Here is an 18,648-nt window from a genome sequence, read left to right as displayed (position 1 = left end):
TAACTTCAGGTGGTACTCTCTTAGTTAAGAGTGATTTCACTGTGTGTAACTTCAGGTGGTACTCTCTTAGTTAAGAGTGATTTCACTGTGTGTAACTTCAGGTGGTACTCTCTTAGTTAAGAGTGATTTCACTGTGTGCAACTTCAGGTGGCACTCTCTTAGTTAAGAGTGATTTCACTGTGTGTGTAACTTCAGGTGGTACTCTCTTAGTTAAGAGTGATTTCACCGTGTGTAACTTCAGGTGGTACTCTCTTAGTTAAGAGTTGATGCTGATTTTCATTCGTGACACACACAGGGGAGACAACTGGACAGAAGGGTTCTTGCTTTTGTTGTTAGTGGAGGTGATGAGGTTTTGTTATTTTTCTTTGTTTGTTCACTCCACTATTTCCCTCCAACCTCTTTTCTCTTGGATGGTGACAGAGAACAAGACTTACTTAGATAGTTATAAATTAAAGCTAGAAAAAAAAAATCTCCCAGCCATCAAATGAGACTGTTAGACAGAGTAACTACCAGTATTAAGTACAGAGCTGAAATCATGTCAGACAAATAGAAGTTTTGATTTGCTAACCTTTTAAATGACCCAAAGGTTGTCACCACCATGCCAACTGATATTAGTCACCCTGTCAAAACATATGCCCACTTTTCTTGATGAAAACTTCAAGTTTTCCACCATAAGGACATCAGCACACACCTTACTTCACCCAGCCCAGTCATTTCTCTGTCCCCTCACCTACCACAGGAGATGGATGCCCACACTTAATTATACATCACCCACACACATAATTTAATTTTTTGCACATATATTAATTATAACCTCAACCTAAGCATCTAAACACACCCCCTCCCTGCTTCACTTCTAATTATAACCCCCCTCTTATGAATGTAATTACTCTATCATCCACCCATCTAATTGTGCCCTCCTCAACATATTTAATTGCATTGCCCTGCTCAAGGACCTAATTATATTGGAAGCAACACACCAATTAAGCCCCAGCCCTCCACCGATATTCCTCAGATGCATATAACTGTGTCTCTGGCTCAATTGCTTCATTTCTTCAACTAAAGATGAACAGTTTCCCAGAAATAAATCCCTGACAAGCATGCTACCCTCTGGCCAGACAAATCAGAGACACAGTTGAGTCAAAGAAGCCCCCGTTCCTTCCAGGAGGTAAACTAGCACGCATTTGCTCCTTCCATCATTTGACAAGGTCCTTGGGGGTCCACGTTAAAATTTCAGCTACATTCTTCCTTTGCATGTGTGAGCATTTGTGTGATGAAAAATATCTAGTAATTAGTTCATTTAAAGGAAAATGTTTCTTATTACAGATATTTAGTTATTGAATTCTTTTCAAAAGACTATCCCAAACTTTCTCTAGGGATATGTATGTACTGACTAGAGAATATTTGCAAAACTCTACATTCAAAACCATTTAACAGTTTTGCAGTTGTGTAAGGACAGTTTCCGCACAATGTTAATGCTGAGGTTGGTATGCCCTCTCTATTAACATCATTGTGATCGGAAAAAGGAAAGTCTGTGTTATGTTTTCTACAGAGCATGCAAAATTGGAAGTTGAATGATATGAATATTTATATACTGAATATTCTCTCTCTCTGTCTCTCTGTTTCTCTGTCTCTCTGTCTCTGTCTCTCTCTCTCTCTGTGTGTGAGTGTGTGTATGTGTGTGTGTGTGTTTCAGGAAAGGTTCAACAGGAGGGGAAGACCCACCTCCTCAGACTGCACATATCTTTGATCTCTGGTCTCCAAGTGAACAAAAGGGAACAATGAGAAGAGTGGAAGGTTTCATCTGTCTCTGCTTCCTGACTATTCCTGTGACTAGCTGCCTCACACTCCTGCCACAATGGCTTCCCCCGCCATGATGGCTCTCCTCTCAAACTGTAAACCCAGATACCCAGATAACACTCCCTTTTAAATTGCTTCATATCAAGTATTTGGTCATAGGAATAGGAAAAGTAACTACTACTCCCTGGGCAAACATGAGGACCTGAGTTCAAATCCCTAGCACTCCCATAGGAAGCTGAGCATGGCTGCATGCATCTGTATCTCTAGTATGGAAGCTGCAGACAGCTCCTGAGAGGTTACTGGCCAGACTAACTCAGGCAGAAAAATGACAAGCCTTGGGTTCAGTGAAAGACTGTGTCTCACGGCATGAGGCAGAAAGCAATAGAGGAAGACACTGGGTGTTCTGTTCCAGGCTCCACATGAGGATGCATGGGTTCACTCACTGCCGCTCAATGCACACACCAAGGTGGACAGCATCCAAAGAATTGTACCTAAGGTTGACTACTGACCTCTGCATACATGTACATTCACACAAACATGTGTATGTACAGATATCCACAAAATGTTGGCACATGCTTCAAATGGTTTTTCAAAACTGTAGCAGCCAGATCCAGTTCATCTAGGGGATGTGGTTTGTATGTGGTTCTCTAGAACTCAGGCAAGGCTACAGCAGACTCGGCTACTCAAAGAGCGGTGGTCACGGGCAGGACAAACCTAAATTACTCAGAAAAGTACAGGAACATATGTGTTTTAGGGGACTTTTTGCCTGTGACTGAGAAAAATCCCCTTCTTCTGGAGCTCAAATGAATTAAGAAGCTCTTTGGGAGGGTAGTTAGAAACAGACAAACCCGGGAATCTACAGGACAAAAAAATTCCAAAGGGGTTCTGGAAAGTTCCTCTCATTTCCATTGAGAAAAACATTAAGATTCGCTCATGGCTCCCTGTGGTCCCCCAGCCCTTGCACATGCATGCCTGATGGCTTAACAATGTATGGCGGGTCTCTTTCCATGTCATTGTGCCATCGTGTTATCCAGCTGCAACGGTAATTCACAATTTAATCAGCTCCTTAACACTGAATATTTTCTGTCAGTTTTTGCACACCTTTGAACAATAATGGTGCACACACTTGTCATCCTAGCCCTTTAGTGGTTGAGGCAGGAGGATCACCAGTTCCACTGGCAACAACAAAAACCTTTGAATCGTTGCCAGTTATGGCAGTGATGGGGTGGGTGGCTATCAGTCAAGGCTATTCTCTCCTTGATATGGACAATAAAGTTTGGATAATTTTATAGAAATCAGCAGACCAAGGCCTCTTCAAGACCCCCTTTAAAAGATCCCTTCATGAACCCAATCCATACAGTGTTTCTCCTGCTGCACCATGACCTTGAGCACTGATCCAGTCATGTGCTTCAGAGACATCTTTAGATACAGTCGGGGAAGAGTGGATGTTCAAGGTCTTTGGTTTATGTTACTGAACTGTTCACAGGGAAGACTGTTGCTGCCTCAACTTCCCCATCAGCCTTTCTTGGGTTGTATTGATAAAGTATGCATCTATTTTTACATGAAATATTCAATGAGCTGTCCCAGATCTCATTACACTATAATGGGAGAGACTTTATTACCCTATAATCATTTTACAGTGTATTAATCAGAGGAGGAAGCCAAAGCCACATAAACAGCTAAAGCCAAAGATTTGGATTTCAAGAGGGCTGAGTAAAATCCTGACTTAGGGGTCACAGCCCAGAATCAGCATCTAGACCAGTGGTTCTCAACCTTCCTCATGCTGTGACCCTTCAATACAGTTCTGCATGTGGTAGTGACCCCAACCATAACATTATTTCATTGCTACTTCATAACTGTAATTTTGCTACTGTTATGAATCATAATATAATTATCTGATATGCAGGCTATCTGATACTCGACCCACAGGTTGAGAACTACTGATGTAGAAGGAAATCCTAGCCAGGAACTTTAACATCTAATCTCCAGCACCCACATAAAACAAAAACAGCATCGAAAAGCGGCTGTGCATGGTTGTATGTGCCGATAGCTTAAACAATGGGAGGCAAAGACAAGTGCCTCGCAAAACTCCAGGTTCAAGGGAGAGAGTCTGTCTCAAGGGAATAAGGCAGAGTGTGAGAGAGACACACATGACATCCACATCCACACACGTGTGGATGCACACTAGACACATACATACATACACACACACACTCACACATACACACTCACATGCATTCACAGAAACACATGCTCAGTTACAAAAATACAGTCAGCTTACTCATTCTATAGTGTATTTTTTATGATACACTTACTTGATTTTCATTTGTTTTCTAAATATTTTACCTAAAATGTTACATTTTTAGGAACCAAATTCTGTAGTGGGTATAAACTTGTCTACCATTTCTGATTTAAAATAAAAACACTGATTTAAAATTTAAAAGGTTTCAGATGAGGTATTCCTCTAAATAGGCATGCTGATCTGCTCTTTTTCTCTTCCCTGGTTTTTCAGGATAACCTACAGAGGGATGGGTTTCATGGTGGCGTCTTCCCACACATGCGCCATATGCTCTGCTCTCGTGCTAGTGGAGTTCACCTAAGAACTTTCATAGCGGAACATGAGTCATCCTAGAACTTGGGAGGCTAATTTAGGAGGATCATTGAAGGATGAGGCCATGGTGGGCTGCATAGTGAATTTCAGGCTAGCCTTGGATATAGTTTGAGACCCTCTCTCCACAAGCCAAAAAAGAAAGGAGGAAGAGATTGGAGGTGGAGGAAGGGGGGTGGGTTAGTCTCTGTAGAGGTTGTAAGAACACGTTCAACTTGCTGTATTTACACAGGTGCTGGGTAAAGAATCTTAACCGATAAAAGGAAACAAAGTTGGAAAGTCACTAGAGTGTTTTTCTATTTTTTGGCCCTATTCACTTGCATTTGGTCCTCCTTACACCTTATCTCTTGCAACAACGTCTGACTTTCCCCTGAAGGAGGGCATTCTCTCTGTATGGGGTGTGAGGGAGGGTGCTGTCTCTGTGTTTGAACTTCTCATAGATGCCGATTTCCCTTTTCTTGTCAACCGGAACTTGAGGAAAGCAAAGCCTTCCTTGGCTGTCTGGTTGGCAGTGGCCTAACAGGACCCTTTGGCTCACACATCCTTTAACCAACTCTGTGAGAAAAAGAAATGAAAAGATATTCTCCTTTACCAGCTGAGCCAAGACAACTTAAAAACAAACAGGCTGTGTGTTAATTTAAAAACATGAATCCCACTCGTGTGTTCTGTGGGGAAATTGGACCAGAACATTTGACGGTAGGAAGACTGGATTAAGATGGAGCACCAAGACTTAGTACTAGGGCTGAAACCTGCAACAGGAAACTGAGGAGCAGGCCCGGGTTCTCAGTGCTCTGCCCTATGCTCTTCCTCCATGTCAGTCTGGTTGGAAGATGAACAGAGACAAGCCACACTGGCAACTCCAACTGGAGTTATAAATCTGACAAAAAAGCAATTTCTCCCTCACTGTGTCCCGCAAGATTGGCTGTTTCACACCACCTGAGACCTTGTAATGATGGACGACCACACAGGAGCGTCACGGAGCCACAGTGTTAGAGCAAGCACTTCCTTCCACAGGCTCAGGTGCTTTTTTGTTCTCCTGGGAGCTCTGTTTGGGGAGGGACTAGAAGAAATGAGGCACTGACTGGGCCAGGCTCACATGTAGTTGACGTTTATCTGTCCGCCAACCTGCGAACCAGCTGCCTTCTGCTCCTGCCAAACAGCCGCAGCCCCAAGGTCGCCGTGCCTTCCTAGTGATGATGACTCGTATCCTCAAACTGTAATCCATAGCATGCCCTTCCTCCTTATGTTGCTTGTTCCAGGTAGCTGAGCATAGCAACAGGAAAATGCACACAGTAACGAAAGGGGCTCATTGGAAACCAACTGACAATACCTGCATTCTCTTCCTCAAGGCTCAGGCTGGGACTCCCCAAACACACTTCTTCCGGGGTAGAGTGGTCCCTCCACTCTGACAAGGAGCTGCAAGTCTCCACACAGTAGCACAGACCAGAGGAGTAGCAGGAAGCACCCAGGGAGTGAGCACATGTGGTAAAAACCCAAGCAGCCTCATAATTCAAAAGAGACCTTGGCATAGCAGCCAGACAGGCCCTGTGGGATGCTGGGGTGGGGGGCAAGCATGAACAGATAACTAATGGACAAAACATGGACCACTGAACACATAAAGGATATTCATTAGATAACAAGTTTGTTTAGATGTGTTTCGAATGGAAAAAAATTATTGTCAGCTGGATGTTAACCTATTTGTGAGGAAAAAACTAGAAATAACTCATTCATTTATTCATTCATCCTTCTAAAATTTATTAAGCCTCTGTTATTCTAGGCACAATGCTATGCACAGGGATACTGCAGGCCCCTAGCACCCCCAACTGAATAACTTCTCTAAGAGCTTTCCAGGGAAGTGGAGAAACGGTCCTGAATCAAATAAGAATCACCTCATGCAGTGAGGCAATCCCCCACAAAAAAAAAAAAAAGAAAGAAAAAAAAGAAATTCAAACAGAATCTAAAAGATAGAAATTAACGAAGAAGAAGCCAGGGGCTTCCAGGAAAGGGGGCTGTGTGGTGTGTGGAGGAATCGTTGGAGAAGAAAGCACACATGGTATTTATGAAGACAGAATGAGTAAGTCTATCTAGAGACAGGAGTCCTGTGGAAACTGACCCCGGAGACCCAGAGACACACGGTCAAAAGGATGTGGGAGGGGTTAGGGAGTCGTCTTTGTCCTGAAACAAATGGGGCGACAGCCCACAGCTGTAGGTGAAGTGCACACAGGCAGGACCCTCACTTGTACTTTAAGAAACGTAACCTGGGCAGGGCAGCAACCTGGAAAACAGACCAGAGATGAGGCCAAACCTCATGGACGAAGACCAGTAAGAGGTGTTTGGAGAATTCTGAGCAAAGACTCTTTGTTATATGAAATAGGATGCTAATCTAAGTTAATGATGGATTTTTTTTTTCTGAATCTAAGAAAAAATTTCCTTCAGTTCGGCTGAGGATTGAACGCCCCTTTCCAAACCCATGTTGAAATCTGATTATGATGTAATATCATTAAGAGGGTGGGCCCTTTAAGAGATGATGAAGTCATGAAAGGTTCTGAACTTCTGGATGGTAATTAATGCCATTATGGAAAGAGTGGGTTAGCCACTGCTTTATCAATAGCAGAGTATCCTGGGAAAATATTTTCAGATTTAATTACAATCACCTGACCTCAATACTTTTTCTACCTTAATAAAGAATCAAAAGTCTGAAAACCCTGTGTTTAGATTCACGAGAATTTAAAAAAAAAAAATCTTATATTTAAAAAACTATTCATTTTCAATTTACAAAATGTTACCTTGTCCTCAAAATGCATTTCCCACCCTAAACTTCTCCACCACACAGCCACACAACCATTTTCTAACAAGCTGCCAAGATAATGCCTTAATGATTCCTCTGCATAGTCAGGTTCCACAGAGCTAGGCACAAGCGAGTAAAACCTAATGCTCTTGTCTGAAAAGCTCTAAAAGCTTTACGGGATGGCATTCTCAATCTCTACAAACAGCCTGGATTCTGTCAGGAGTCCAGAGCCGGGACAAGGACATGGTGGATCTCACGTGTGATCTGGGGCAACTGAATCTTGAGAACTGTGGGCTGTGCTTCTCCCTTAGGGCAATAATCTGGGAATGGTGCTGAGGTCCCACATTTGATTCCTAGCACCAACATGGTGGCTTACAGCTGCTTATAATTCCAATTCCAGGGGATCAGAACCCTCTTCTGGCCTTCACAGGACCAGGCACACAAGTGGTGCACATGCATCCACGCATGCAAAAGCACTCATGTCTAAAAAAATTAATATTAAAATTAAAAACAGCCAGGCGGTGGTGGCACACATCTTTAATCCCAGCACTTGGGAGGCGGAGGCAGAGCCAGGCGGATCTCTGTGAGTTCGAGGCCAGCCTGGTCTACAGAGGGAGATCCAGGACAGGCACCAAAACTACATAGAGAAACCCTGTCTTGAAAAACAAATATGAAAATTAAAATTAAAAATAAATAAAAGTAAAAACAAAGACAGTAAATACTGGGCAGTCCTGTGATGGTCCACTTGTCTCATCTTCTTAGTAGCAGAGCACTTTGGAGATTATAGACAGCAATCCATTACAACTCCATCTTAATTAATGGAAATTAGTAATTTACCTGACACTGTACTTTCCATTTACCCTGTTCTCCAAATATAATCTTTTTATCAAAAAAAGTTTTTATAAATATGCTACACACCCCCTGGGCCCCACACTAAACAGAGTCATTTCTTTCACTGTCTTGGGAAATGGATTTTAGCCCTTGGCTAGTGGGGAGCTTTTCCTCATCAGTTCCTGGTATCACCAAAATTCCCAGGGAAGGCTTAAGTCTGCAAATGCTTTGACAGATAAGAACATATAGGAGCCGGGGATGTAGCTCAGTTGATGGAATACCTGCCTTGCATAAATGACGCCCTGGGTTTAATCCACAGCACTGGATAAACTGGGTATGGCAGTCTAAGCCTGTAATCCCAGCGTTCAGGAGGCAGAGGCAGGAGGATCCAGAGTTCAGGAACATCTTTGGCTACAGAGTGAGCTGGAGGCCAGCCTAGACCACATGAGAACTTGTCTAAAAACAAAATAAAACACACAACAAAAAAAAATAGCAATAATATAATATCATAGTCTTCTTCAGAGGAATCATTGCAAAGCTCTTTTATATCCATAACTGTGTTTTAACTTTGTTTCTGAAAATACTACTAAAATTGCATTTAAAGACCAGAGGTCATTCATTCCATCTTATAAATTATAAAATAAGGTTGGATGTAGTTAGTATAAATTATATAGAATCACAAAGGATATCAGGAAAAGGCCACGGATGGACCTGGCTTTTCACATTATATTACCCATAATGTTCTGCAATATTGGCATTCAACCAAAACCAGCAGGGTGAATTGTCCAAGTTGCTCAGTGATAATGGAGGAATGGTCTAGATTCCTACAAGGAAGCAACATGCAGAAAATGTCTCATTCCCTCTGGGGACCTGGATTTCTCTTTAATAAATACCAAAACACTAGAATTGCTCTTGCTTCTCTTCACTGTGGGTTACTGGGGTTCACAAAGCCAAAGAGAGACACTGTATTGTGCAGAGCTCCATAGTCTCCAACTCTACACTCTTGTTTTTCTCCTGAACCGTGGCAACAGAAAAGTCCCCAGCTGTTCCAAGGTAAGAAAAGTGAAAATCTTTAAGACAGTTTCATGGTGACTAACAGGGAATAAACTGGAGATCGTGTCTCTAAAAGAAAGACATAAATGATACGATGCTATAAGGTTTTTGTGTGCATGTATGTGTATAGCTTCATGTGTGTGTGCACATGTAGAGCTCAGATGTAGACATCCTGAGTCTCTTTAAATCACTCTCTACTTTTTTCTTTGAAAGGTCTTTCTCTGAACCTAAGGCTTGCCAATTAAGCTAGACTGGCTGTGCCAGCACACTCCAAGGCTTCTCATGTTTCCTCCCTGGTACTGGGATTATAGGCACACACTTTCATGTCCAACTTTTACATCGTTCTAGAAATTGAACTCAGGTCTACATGCTTTGTGGCAAACACTTTCCTCTTCCTAGACCCCTATAAAACCTCTGAAATCTTACTAGCTAGGTTTCATCTTCCAGCTTTTTGCCCACCAGCTCTGGAAACCAGAATTGGTATTTGAAACCTCTCACTCTTAGTTCCACCCATGAAATGGAAAGAATAACAACACTGTGCAGAGATGTTTCAGGGGCAGACTGAGACAACGTGACAAAAGCAGGCCACAGTGTGGCGTGGCAGACGTGTCGTGTTGTCCTGGATTCCAAATCCTGAACTACCAAGCCTCTCTGCAGCGGGACATGTGACTTAGTGCTGACCAAGGACACAAGAGCATTAGTGTGTCAGGAATTCTCTTCAGTCTCCTTCCTCCTGCTGGCATCCTGGAACCAGGTTAGGTATCTCCTTGGGATCAGCTAGGATCATTGAGCAAAAGAATCCTGAAGGCCTGATGGTACACTGTGGCCAGAACCCACCCCGAACAACCTTCCCTCTGCTTCCCTATTACTTGAGATAAGTAAGCACCGATTTGGTTAGAAAGCGAACCCGACAACAAATGAGACAGACGCCTGGCAAAGCTCTGTGCTAGGTAAACTCAGCCCCTGAGCTCCATTACAGTTGAAAGAGCTTGTGTTCGGAAAGCGACCAGAGTAATCGACTATTTATAGCAGTATACAGATTTCACTAGGAGGAAAAAGAAATTGCTATGAGACACAGGAATATCCAGGAGCTGAGAAAATTACATTCTGCACAGGTCTATGAAGAGGGAAAATGTACACTGTCATTTCAAGAAGGCCAGTTTCAGAAACTATTTTGAAATGTCCTACTGGGTTTCCCAGAGGCCAAGGACACAGCCTGGCCAGTCTCAGGAGAGCACAGTGGGAGATGTGATTAAACTGAGGGGCTGGGAGCATGTGCTAGCATGGGGTGCAGTGTGTTTATTCCCTGCACGGGGCTTTGGGGGTCATTCTGAGGAAAGTGGTCTAGTTTGTGACCCACATGTGACTGTCCTTCATGAGAAGACCGTGGGTAGCTAGCCACATTTTTATTGTACCAAGAGGGATATTTTTCAGGTTGTGTCAGAGCAAATGTGGCTTCTAACATTCCCGTTCCTTTCTTGCCCGAAGAAATGTATGCTTCTCCTAAGGGATGTATTTTAATCCAAAATAGATTTTATTTTAATGTAATTCCTGCAATTGCCGGACCATGAAGGCTTAGAAAGGATGGTCCTGTGGGTGGAGATGTGGCTCGGGCACTATAGCACTAGGTCCTGGGTTCAATCCTCAGAACCACAGAATTGGGAGGATGGATAGGAGATCCTGAACTAATAAGGAAAATGATAGCCCAACCTAGGGTGTGGGTTATCATGTAGGTGGGGAGTGGTATTTGTGCAGGTGCATGAATATTCACGTTCATGAAAGCCAGAGGACAACCTCAGGCGTCAGCCACCTTCTGGTCTGAGGCAAGGTCTCTCACTAGAACCTGGCTAGACTGATGGGCCGCTGAGCCCTAGTAATCCGCCTCTCTCTCTGCATCCCCAGCACTGGATTATAAGTTATGTCACTATACTTTGTTAAACGGGCACTGAGGATTTGAACCCAGGACCTCATGCTTGCACAGTAAGCCCTTTACTGACCAAGCCAGCTCCCACCCATCATACTATCTTCTGTACACACACACACACACACACACACACACACACACACTGCAGATATGTAAGAGTTACAGTCAGCATTTCCATGGTAGGGAGTCTGTGATAGATCTGAGCTGAGCTGATACGGCAGCCAGGAAGCAAAACAGGGAGCATGCCTGCATTAGTGGCTCCCTCCTCCTCCTCCTCCTCCTCCTCCTCCTCCTCCTCCTCCTCTGTTCCACCTGGAGCCCCACCATACTGGATGGCACCAACCATCTTCATGGGGGATCTTCCCCCAGAGTTATCTGGCCATGCTCCCACAGACACACCCAGAAGTGTGCTCTCCTCACTAGGAGTCTCTTAATCCAAACCGGCAAGTATAACGATCCAAGCATCTCACAGTAGACATAAATCCCTTAGCCTAGCTCCCATCCTTGAGAGGTTTGAAGCGAATCCAAGAATCCTTATTAAAAGTTCCAACAAAATAAGTAAATCAATAAAACAAAATCAGCCTTCATGCCTAATCCCGTTCAACAGTTCTTCCAGTAAAATGTGTTCTGAGACCCATTCGGACGTAACTGCATGAGCTCTTGGTCTCCTGAAGTTCAGCCGGAGTGGGACCTGGACAGGGCCTGCTGGCAAATGAGCAGATGGCAATGGTCTTGGGGCAATGGGGGAAGCATCGCTCTACTCACCCCAAGTCCTGGAATCAGGAGAGAACTCTGAGGAAACAGCAATGTGCACACGTGCAACTATGCAGAAAACTAGTATGTGTCAGAATTTAATAAGGTCGGTAATGAAGCTATAGGAAACTGTGGAAGGTCCAAATACGAATTGGCAGACTGTGATAACAGAGCTTTGGTGCAACATCTCCAAGACACAGAACCCTCCAGAGTCCTTGTCTACAGACACAGCCCTAAAGAGGACCCGTTAAAGTCCCTTAGCAAACACAGCGCCTTTCTTTTCAGCTGTATCTTGGCAGCAACACTAAAATGATGAGTAAAGGTAGGCAGAGGAACAATAAGGGTAAGAATTCTATCTAACACGTGTGGAGTGTTTAGGGGGACGTGACAGTAGAGCTACACGGACAGTCTGGGCTAGAGAGCGAGTGACCTGGGAATACCAGGGAATTACTTTACTGAAATTCAGTCTGATGCTGCATCTTGACAATTGAGTTAATAGGACTGAGAAGCAGTGGGGTGTTAGTAATGTACCCCCTGTGTTGGGTGCTTCCAGAGAAGGTTAGATCATGGGGGCTGTGGCCTAATGAATGCTTTAACCCAGTGATAGAGTCAAATGTTAAGTAGATTATTGAAAGGCTCTGGAGTGATGGAAGGCAGTACTTAGTTGGAAGAAGTAGGTTGCCAGGGGCTTGTCTTTGGGGGCTAGAGCTTGTCCTGACAACTTCCTGTTGTGACTCCACTATGCTTCCTGTCTGCACCCTGTACACAGCCTCGGAATCTGAGCTACTCTGATCACAGCAGTGTAAAGGGCTGGCCGATGCTCACGGGGAAAGCCATGCTTTGCTGACACTGGCAAAGCCAAGCAGAGCCCGGTCACCTGCTTCCTGCTTCCCAGGAGCAACATAAATGAAGGACATCGACTAGCTGGCAACTTAGTTTGCTTGTAACAAACTAGAAATATGGGGGAGGGGCATCCACAGGAAGCTACTGATTCTCCAGAGAGTTAGTCATTTCAGAATCTCACAGGAGAACACACGTGTGTCCTTAAAAATCTATTCACTGAGCATTTTGCACAATTACACACACATAGTGATGTAATGACCTCTGGTCCCTACAGAGAACCACCTTTTTCCTTTATGACTGTGGGATGGTGTGGGATGGGCACAGAACTCATCTGCACACACTTTAAAAAGGAACTGCTTCCTTCCCTCCTGCTCCTGTGATTGTCAGCAGGCTGTTTTGCGTCCCTTTGATCATCTCTTTCCCTCAACTCTATTTCCCACTATAAAGGTAAATGCCACTCCGCACACTGAAAACCCCCCACTACAAAAAGCCTCTCTTGGATGTTTTTAACTTTTTTTTTTAACTGTCAAAGACAATTGTTTCTTTTCTCATCTTCATTTAGCTCATCAGTATCTATTCTTTGTTCTTTTGTCTTAAAATTAGGCCTTGCTGTGTAACTTTGGCTGGCCTTGAACTCACCTGCACCTTAGACTGAGTCTCCTCCACCTGATGGGCAGAGCAGCACAGATGCTATCTACTCACAGAGTTTTGATATGGATTAATTTAGATCAAGCATGCCAGGTGTGCTGAGACCATCAATGTGATCCGAGGAGGGACCATCCTGCCTCAACCTCCTGTGTGCTAGGACCACAGGTGTGTGCCACCATGCCTGGCTGGCACTAGTTTCACAGAGGATCTTACACATCAGTTCACGCTGGATACCACTCTCTCATTACCGTCTTGCTGAATCTTGGGAGCGAAAGGCTGCCTTGTCTCCCATGCCTAGGCAACAGATGTTCTGGATGGAAATGAATCTTTGCATTGCATGTACCTGAATGAGACCTAATGGAAGGGAAGTCCTGAACCCCATCTTCTAGACACTGTTTCTTCTGGAGGTGACTGTGGCCACACGGATGACAATGGTTCTAGAGCATTCCCATCCCAGAGCACTTCTATCAAGTTCTGGAACTCAGCTCCAGGAGTAGCACCTTGGCTGATGCTTTGCCCTTCTCATGTTACAAGCACCTGATCCCCTGACAAGGTGTCTTTTCACCTAAAGTGCCCAGGGCAATTTCCGCACATCTCTGCCCTGACTGACACTCCTAGTCTCATGAGCCAGAGCGCTATCAGCACTGGCAATCAGAGGTCACAGTGCACACCAGCATGCTTGAGATAAATGGGTGTACACTGCCATTCTGCATAGACAGGACCCATACTTCTCTCCCCATCATACAGGGAAGAAAACTGAGTCTCACAAGAGATAGGGTGAGTGTCTAAGGCATTTAGTTGGTAAGAGAGAGAGAGAGACAAAATTCAAATCCACACTTTCCTCTGATACTCCAGAACCAAAAACAATTAAGAGCAAAAACCCATGAGTATTGGCACAGAATTAAAGCCTGTGGAGGGCAGAGGACCTTGTGTGTCTTCCATCACTTTCTGCCTGCTTGTCCTGAGGCAGGGCCTCTTACCGAACTAGAAGCTCACTGATTTGGCTAGGCTGGCTGGCCAGTGAGGTCCTGGGCTCCACCTCTCTCGACCCTCCCCCCATGCAGGAGGACAGGCACAAGCAGACATGCCCAGCTTTTACACAGACGCTGGCAATTTGAACTCAGGTCCTCATGCTTGTAGTTCAAATGCTCTTTACCACTGAGCCATCTACCAGCCTACATTTCCTAGTTTCTATTATTTTATTTTATGTATGAGTGTTTGCCAGCATGCATGTATGTGTGCTACATGTATGTATGCCTGGTGCCCGCAGAGGTGAGAAAAGGAGTCAGATCCGTTGGAACTGGAGTTAGGGATGTTGTGAGCCACCACGTGCCAGGTCCTCTCCAAGAGCAGCAAGTGTTCCCCATCTCTCCAGCCCCCTAGTCATTGATTTTTCCCCCCTACTTTAAACAGCAAAACATTCAGTTATACTAACACACCTAAGGCGACCTGATAAAATACAGGATGTTTCTTTTTTGTTGTTGATTTATTAAGTTCTGGTTAGCATAACGAAGAAAATGTTTCATTGTGACCTTTTCATACATGTAGATCATTATACTTTGTTTTGATTTGTGCGCAACCCACCCCATTTCCCCCCCTTTCCTCTCTGTCCCCCTCCTGCTCTGAAATGTTTCTTCCCTCTGTGTCCATGTCACATACATCCCATCATCCTCTTCTGTTCCCCATACCCCTGTCCTTCAGTCCTTCCTCCCTCTCATTTCTACTTTCATGTCCTGCACATATGTACACATGTACACGCACACACACACACATGTACACACACATACATACATACACACAGACACACATGCATGTTTCAATTCTGCATGAGAGAAAACATGTAACATCCACCGTCTGGCTTTGTTTTATTTCACTTAACAATGATCTCCAGTTCTGTTCATTTCCTAACAAATGTCATGATTTCAGTTTTCTTTAGAGCTGCATAATTTTTCTTTGTGTATGTGAACCACATCTTCTTTGTCTGTTCCTCTGCTGGTGGACGTCGAGGCTGACTCTATGTCATGGTTACTATGGACATGCAGGTATCTCTGTGGTAAGCTGACATAGAGCCCTTTTTCAAGCTAGCCAGCAAAAATCATTTCACTGCAATGTTCAGGAAAACGTTAAGTGAGCAATGATTGCTTTAGACAGCTTTAGAAGTGGTCAGACTGAATTCTTCCTCTCAGTGCCCACCACTCCTCCACCTCATAGCAAGAATATAGCCACAGGGTTAGCATTCAAGAGTTCTGAGTAGACATATGGTCCCCACTCCCCAGTGGCAGCACCAGTGCAAAAAAAAAAAACCATCGTTATCTCAAATCCTCATGATCCTTCCACAGCCGACCTCAGAACGCTAGGATCCCACCATTCCCTGACCAGTGATTGCCTCACTTTCATATGACTGAAATCTAAATGGCAAGGAAAACTGTAGCTCTATGAAGTCCTTTCTTTTAAGGACTTATGTCTTTTTTCCACCCTTGCATCAAAGCAGAAACATGGAAAGACATGAGAAAAAATTTGCAAGATTAAAATGAGAAAAGAGAAGATGAAGAGAGGAAGGCCAGTGGGTCAGCAGACTCATGCAAACACTTCCAAGCAGGAGAAATGTAAGGAGCTAGAGCACAATGCAATGGACTCCACTCACCTGGGGGAAGAGGGAGTACGTGGAATTGTCAATGGTGAATGAGTATAAAAACTCCCCATCATACCACAGGCTCTTCCCCATGGGAGAATTCATCTTAGTCATAGCAAAGAGATGGGCGGGATCGCAACAGTCTTCCATTTGTTTCCTAGGAGAGAAAGAGAAAAGAACAGCAGGTTGAGTGAGCAGCCGACTCACTCATTTGCCATCCCCACAGGAATGTGCAGTCTTTCGCCGGCACCAGCTCACTCCACAGTGTCTCCACAGTGATCACACTATGATTAACTCACACTTCCAGTCACTGAACTGCAGGGTTGTAATATTTTACTTTAAAAATGTTTCAGAAAAATATGCCAGCTCCCACGTGTGGCTGAAATATGTCTAAAGGCAAAAGATGCATGATCTTTGGAGATGCATTGATTGGTCCAGCCATCCAGATCCTGTAAAGACTTGAAGAGCTGGCTCTGAAGGGTGACCCGGTATTCAGTGGCAGCAGGAATACACACCTGTGGCTTGTTTGCAACATCGGGTAGTTAGGAACAGTGTGGAGGGATGCTAGAGTGTGAAACAGAGTCGCCCAAAGAGGGTGCACACCCCCCAAACTGAGAACAGCATTAGAGAGAGCTCCGCAGCAGTCCCTCTGGACAGAAGCAGGCATGAAATGGTGTGGTCTCAGAAGGTGGTGAGGCAATCTGCCTTCGGGCTGTCAGGGACTGACTTGGTTGAACACTGTGAACTTTGCCTCAACCTCCCCTTTCCCTCTCTGTGTTTGAGACACCGGCCTCTTATGGGATTGCCCAGGCCCTGTGCGCTGCCTTATAGATGACTCCCTTGTTGGCTCCTCAACTACTGGCCATGTTACTGCTTTCTGGATCAGCTTTAATGAGTAAGACAAATTGCTGGCACAATGGCACATCTCAATTGTCAACACTACTGCACAGAGCAGTTCCTAAGAGATTAGTGAAGCACACTTCGGGGCATAACCATGAGTTGCCAGAGAAGATTAGCTAAAATTGGGGTGATCCTATTCCATAACAAGGAGTCTGCGTGGAATGAACTAGTTCTCTCTACTTCCTGGCTTCCGTGAGGTGAACTGTTCAGGTCCACCACGACTCCTTGCTGTATGGCAGTTTCTTCCACGTTGAAGAGAGGAAGGGGAAGGCTCAGAGGGTAAACAAAGGGTCACATGTCTGGGAAAACAGACTCTTGGCATGTTTTGGAGGGCCCCTCCCCAGCAGTATTAAAAAGGAGTCAACAGCTGTTGGGGGAAGAGACCCTCTCCTACCTGACCTCCGAGGCAATGTGGTCAGCTGCCCTGTTCCCATCACATGCCCTCCTCACTAGGACACGTGTGCAGTGGGTATTCGTTCCACCCATGACCGTGGGGTATCAGCCCCTAGGGCGTGGTCTCTTAGTTAGCTTAAGACCTGAAGAGCACATATGGGTACGCAATGGCCCTTGCTCCCCTCCTCTCCCTCTTTCCCTCTCTCCTCTCTCCTTTTCTCCCTTTCTCTCTTCCTCTCCTCTCACCCTCTCTTTACCTCTCTCTCCCTCTCTCTCCTCTCTCAAGTTCTTGGATGATGGAGACTGACTCAGGCAGCGGAAAGCATTGTGGGAACGGCTCTCAGCCTTTCTGCGGCGGATATACCTTCCCCTGTATTAGTGAGTTGTCCTCCCCAATATAATTCCTTAATAAATAATTCCTCTATCAGTTATCTGTGGACTTTCTGAATTGTCCATGAGCCAAAATAAGCCCTCCCTCCTTTAAGCTGCTTCCGTCAGATACTTTAACACAGCAATGAGAAAAATCAATGCACTGTGACACCGTATCCAGACTGGATCACTTGCTAACTCCATGAGTGGGGTTGGGGGTAGGGTGCCACACTTAGAGCTTTTTAAGAATGTGCTGAAAACGTTCAGATGAAGCAGAACAAAACCCCAATGACCATTTGAATGTTGTCTCCAAGATTTATGTCAAAATGTAATTGCCAGTGTGACCAGATTGGAACTCTGAGAAGAGCTGAGTTCCTCTACTGTGTTTTTCATGGTCAACAAATGTGGTTTTGCAGGTCACGAATCATAGGATAACTCTATTTCCTTCCCAGCTTCCAATGCCTGCCTCCAACCCAGTGTTTGTGATGAACACCTCCATAGGTCATGCAGAATGAGCACCTGTACACCTGCTCCAACTTCAGGTCAAAGGTCAACGGATCCGAACTTTAACCTTCCCTTACTAGGAGGGCATGACAGGAACCTGTTGTGTAACAACTTCTTCTGAAACTGAAACGTTCCATCCTGCAGGGATGCTCCTCAAACAGGAAGGGGAACAACTCAAATAGCCCCAGGAAGTCCCTGAAACCAACCAGATTCACGAGGCCCCCGACTCCCACAGCAAGCAATAAAGCTGTTGAAAGTCACTCTGAGAAGCCCAGCTGCCTGGAAGAAACAGAAACCACCCTAGCTGCCTGAAAGAGATTTAGATCAACTGAGTCACCTGGAAAGGACATTCTCCACCTTGGTGAGCTTCACGCAGGAAATGTGCTCCAGGTTCCCAGCTTTTGAGAGCTGTCACCCATGTTGGGGTGGACTTTGGTGATGCAGCTGTCTGTGAGTCATTTCCGCTCTTGTAAGTGACCCCTCACCCATATTCCTGTAAGTAACCCTAATAAAGCTCATGATCCACTAAGTTGGACTTTGGTGGTATCTGTACGTTGATCTCTCGTGGGCTTCCTATCTGGGGTGAGTTGTGTCTCCCTGAG

At 44.8% G+C, this 18,648-nt stretch overlaps 1 protein-coding gene across 3 annotated transcripts in view; it reads right to left on the bottom strand.

The window, feature by feature from the left end:
- Positions 1–18,648, bottom strand: part of St8sia1 (ST8 alpha-N-acetyl-neuraminide alpha-2,8-sialyltransferase 1) — a 144,649-nt gene that overhangs the window by 62,437 nt on the left and 63,564 nt on the right. For 2 of the 3 annotated variants that reach the window (XM_037204003.1, XM_028879865.2), the window contains one exon: positions 15,893–16,037. In XM_037204003.1, coding sequence (XP_037059898.1) covers positions 15,893–16,037 — 145 coding nt within the window. Of the gene's footprint in view, positions 1–15,892; positions 16,038–18,648 lie in introns of those variants that run through there. The other variant, XM_037204002.1, reaches the window with a different exon arrangement.

The sequence above is a fragment of the Peromyscus leucopus genome, chromosome 3 (assembly GCF_004664715.2).
Source record: "Peromyscus leucopus breed LL Stock chromosome 3, UCI_PerLeu_2.1, whole genome shotgun sequence".
NCBI classification, from domain to species: Eukaryota; Metazoa; Chordata; class Mammalia; order Rodentia; family Cricetidae; genus Peromyscus; species Peromyscus leucopus.
Note: the sequence above shows the minus strand (reverse complement) of the source record. Positions and strands in the feature narration are given on the sequence as shown.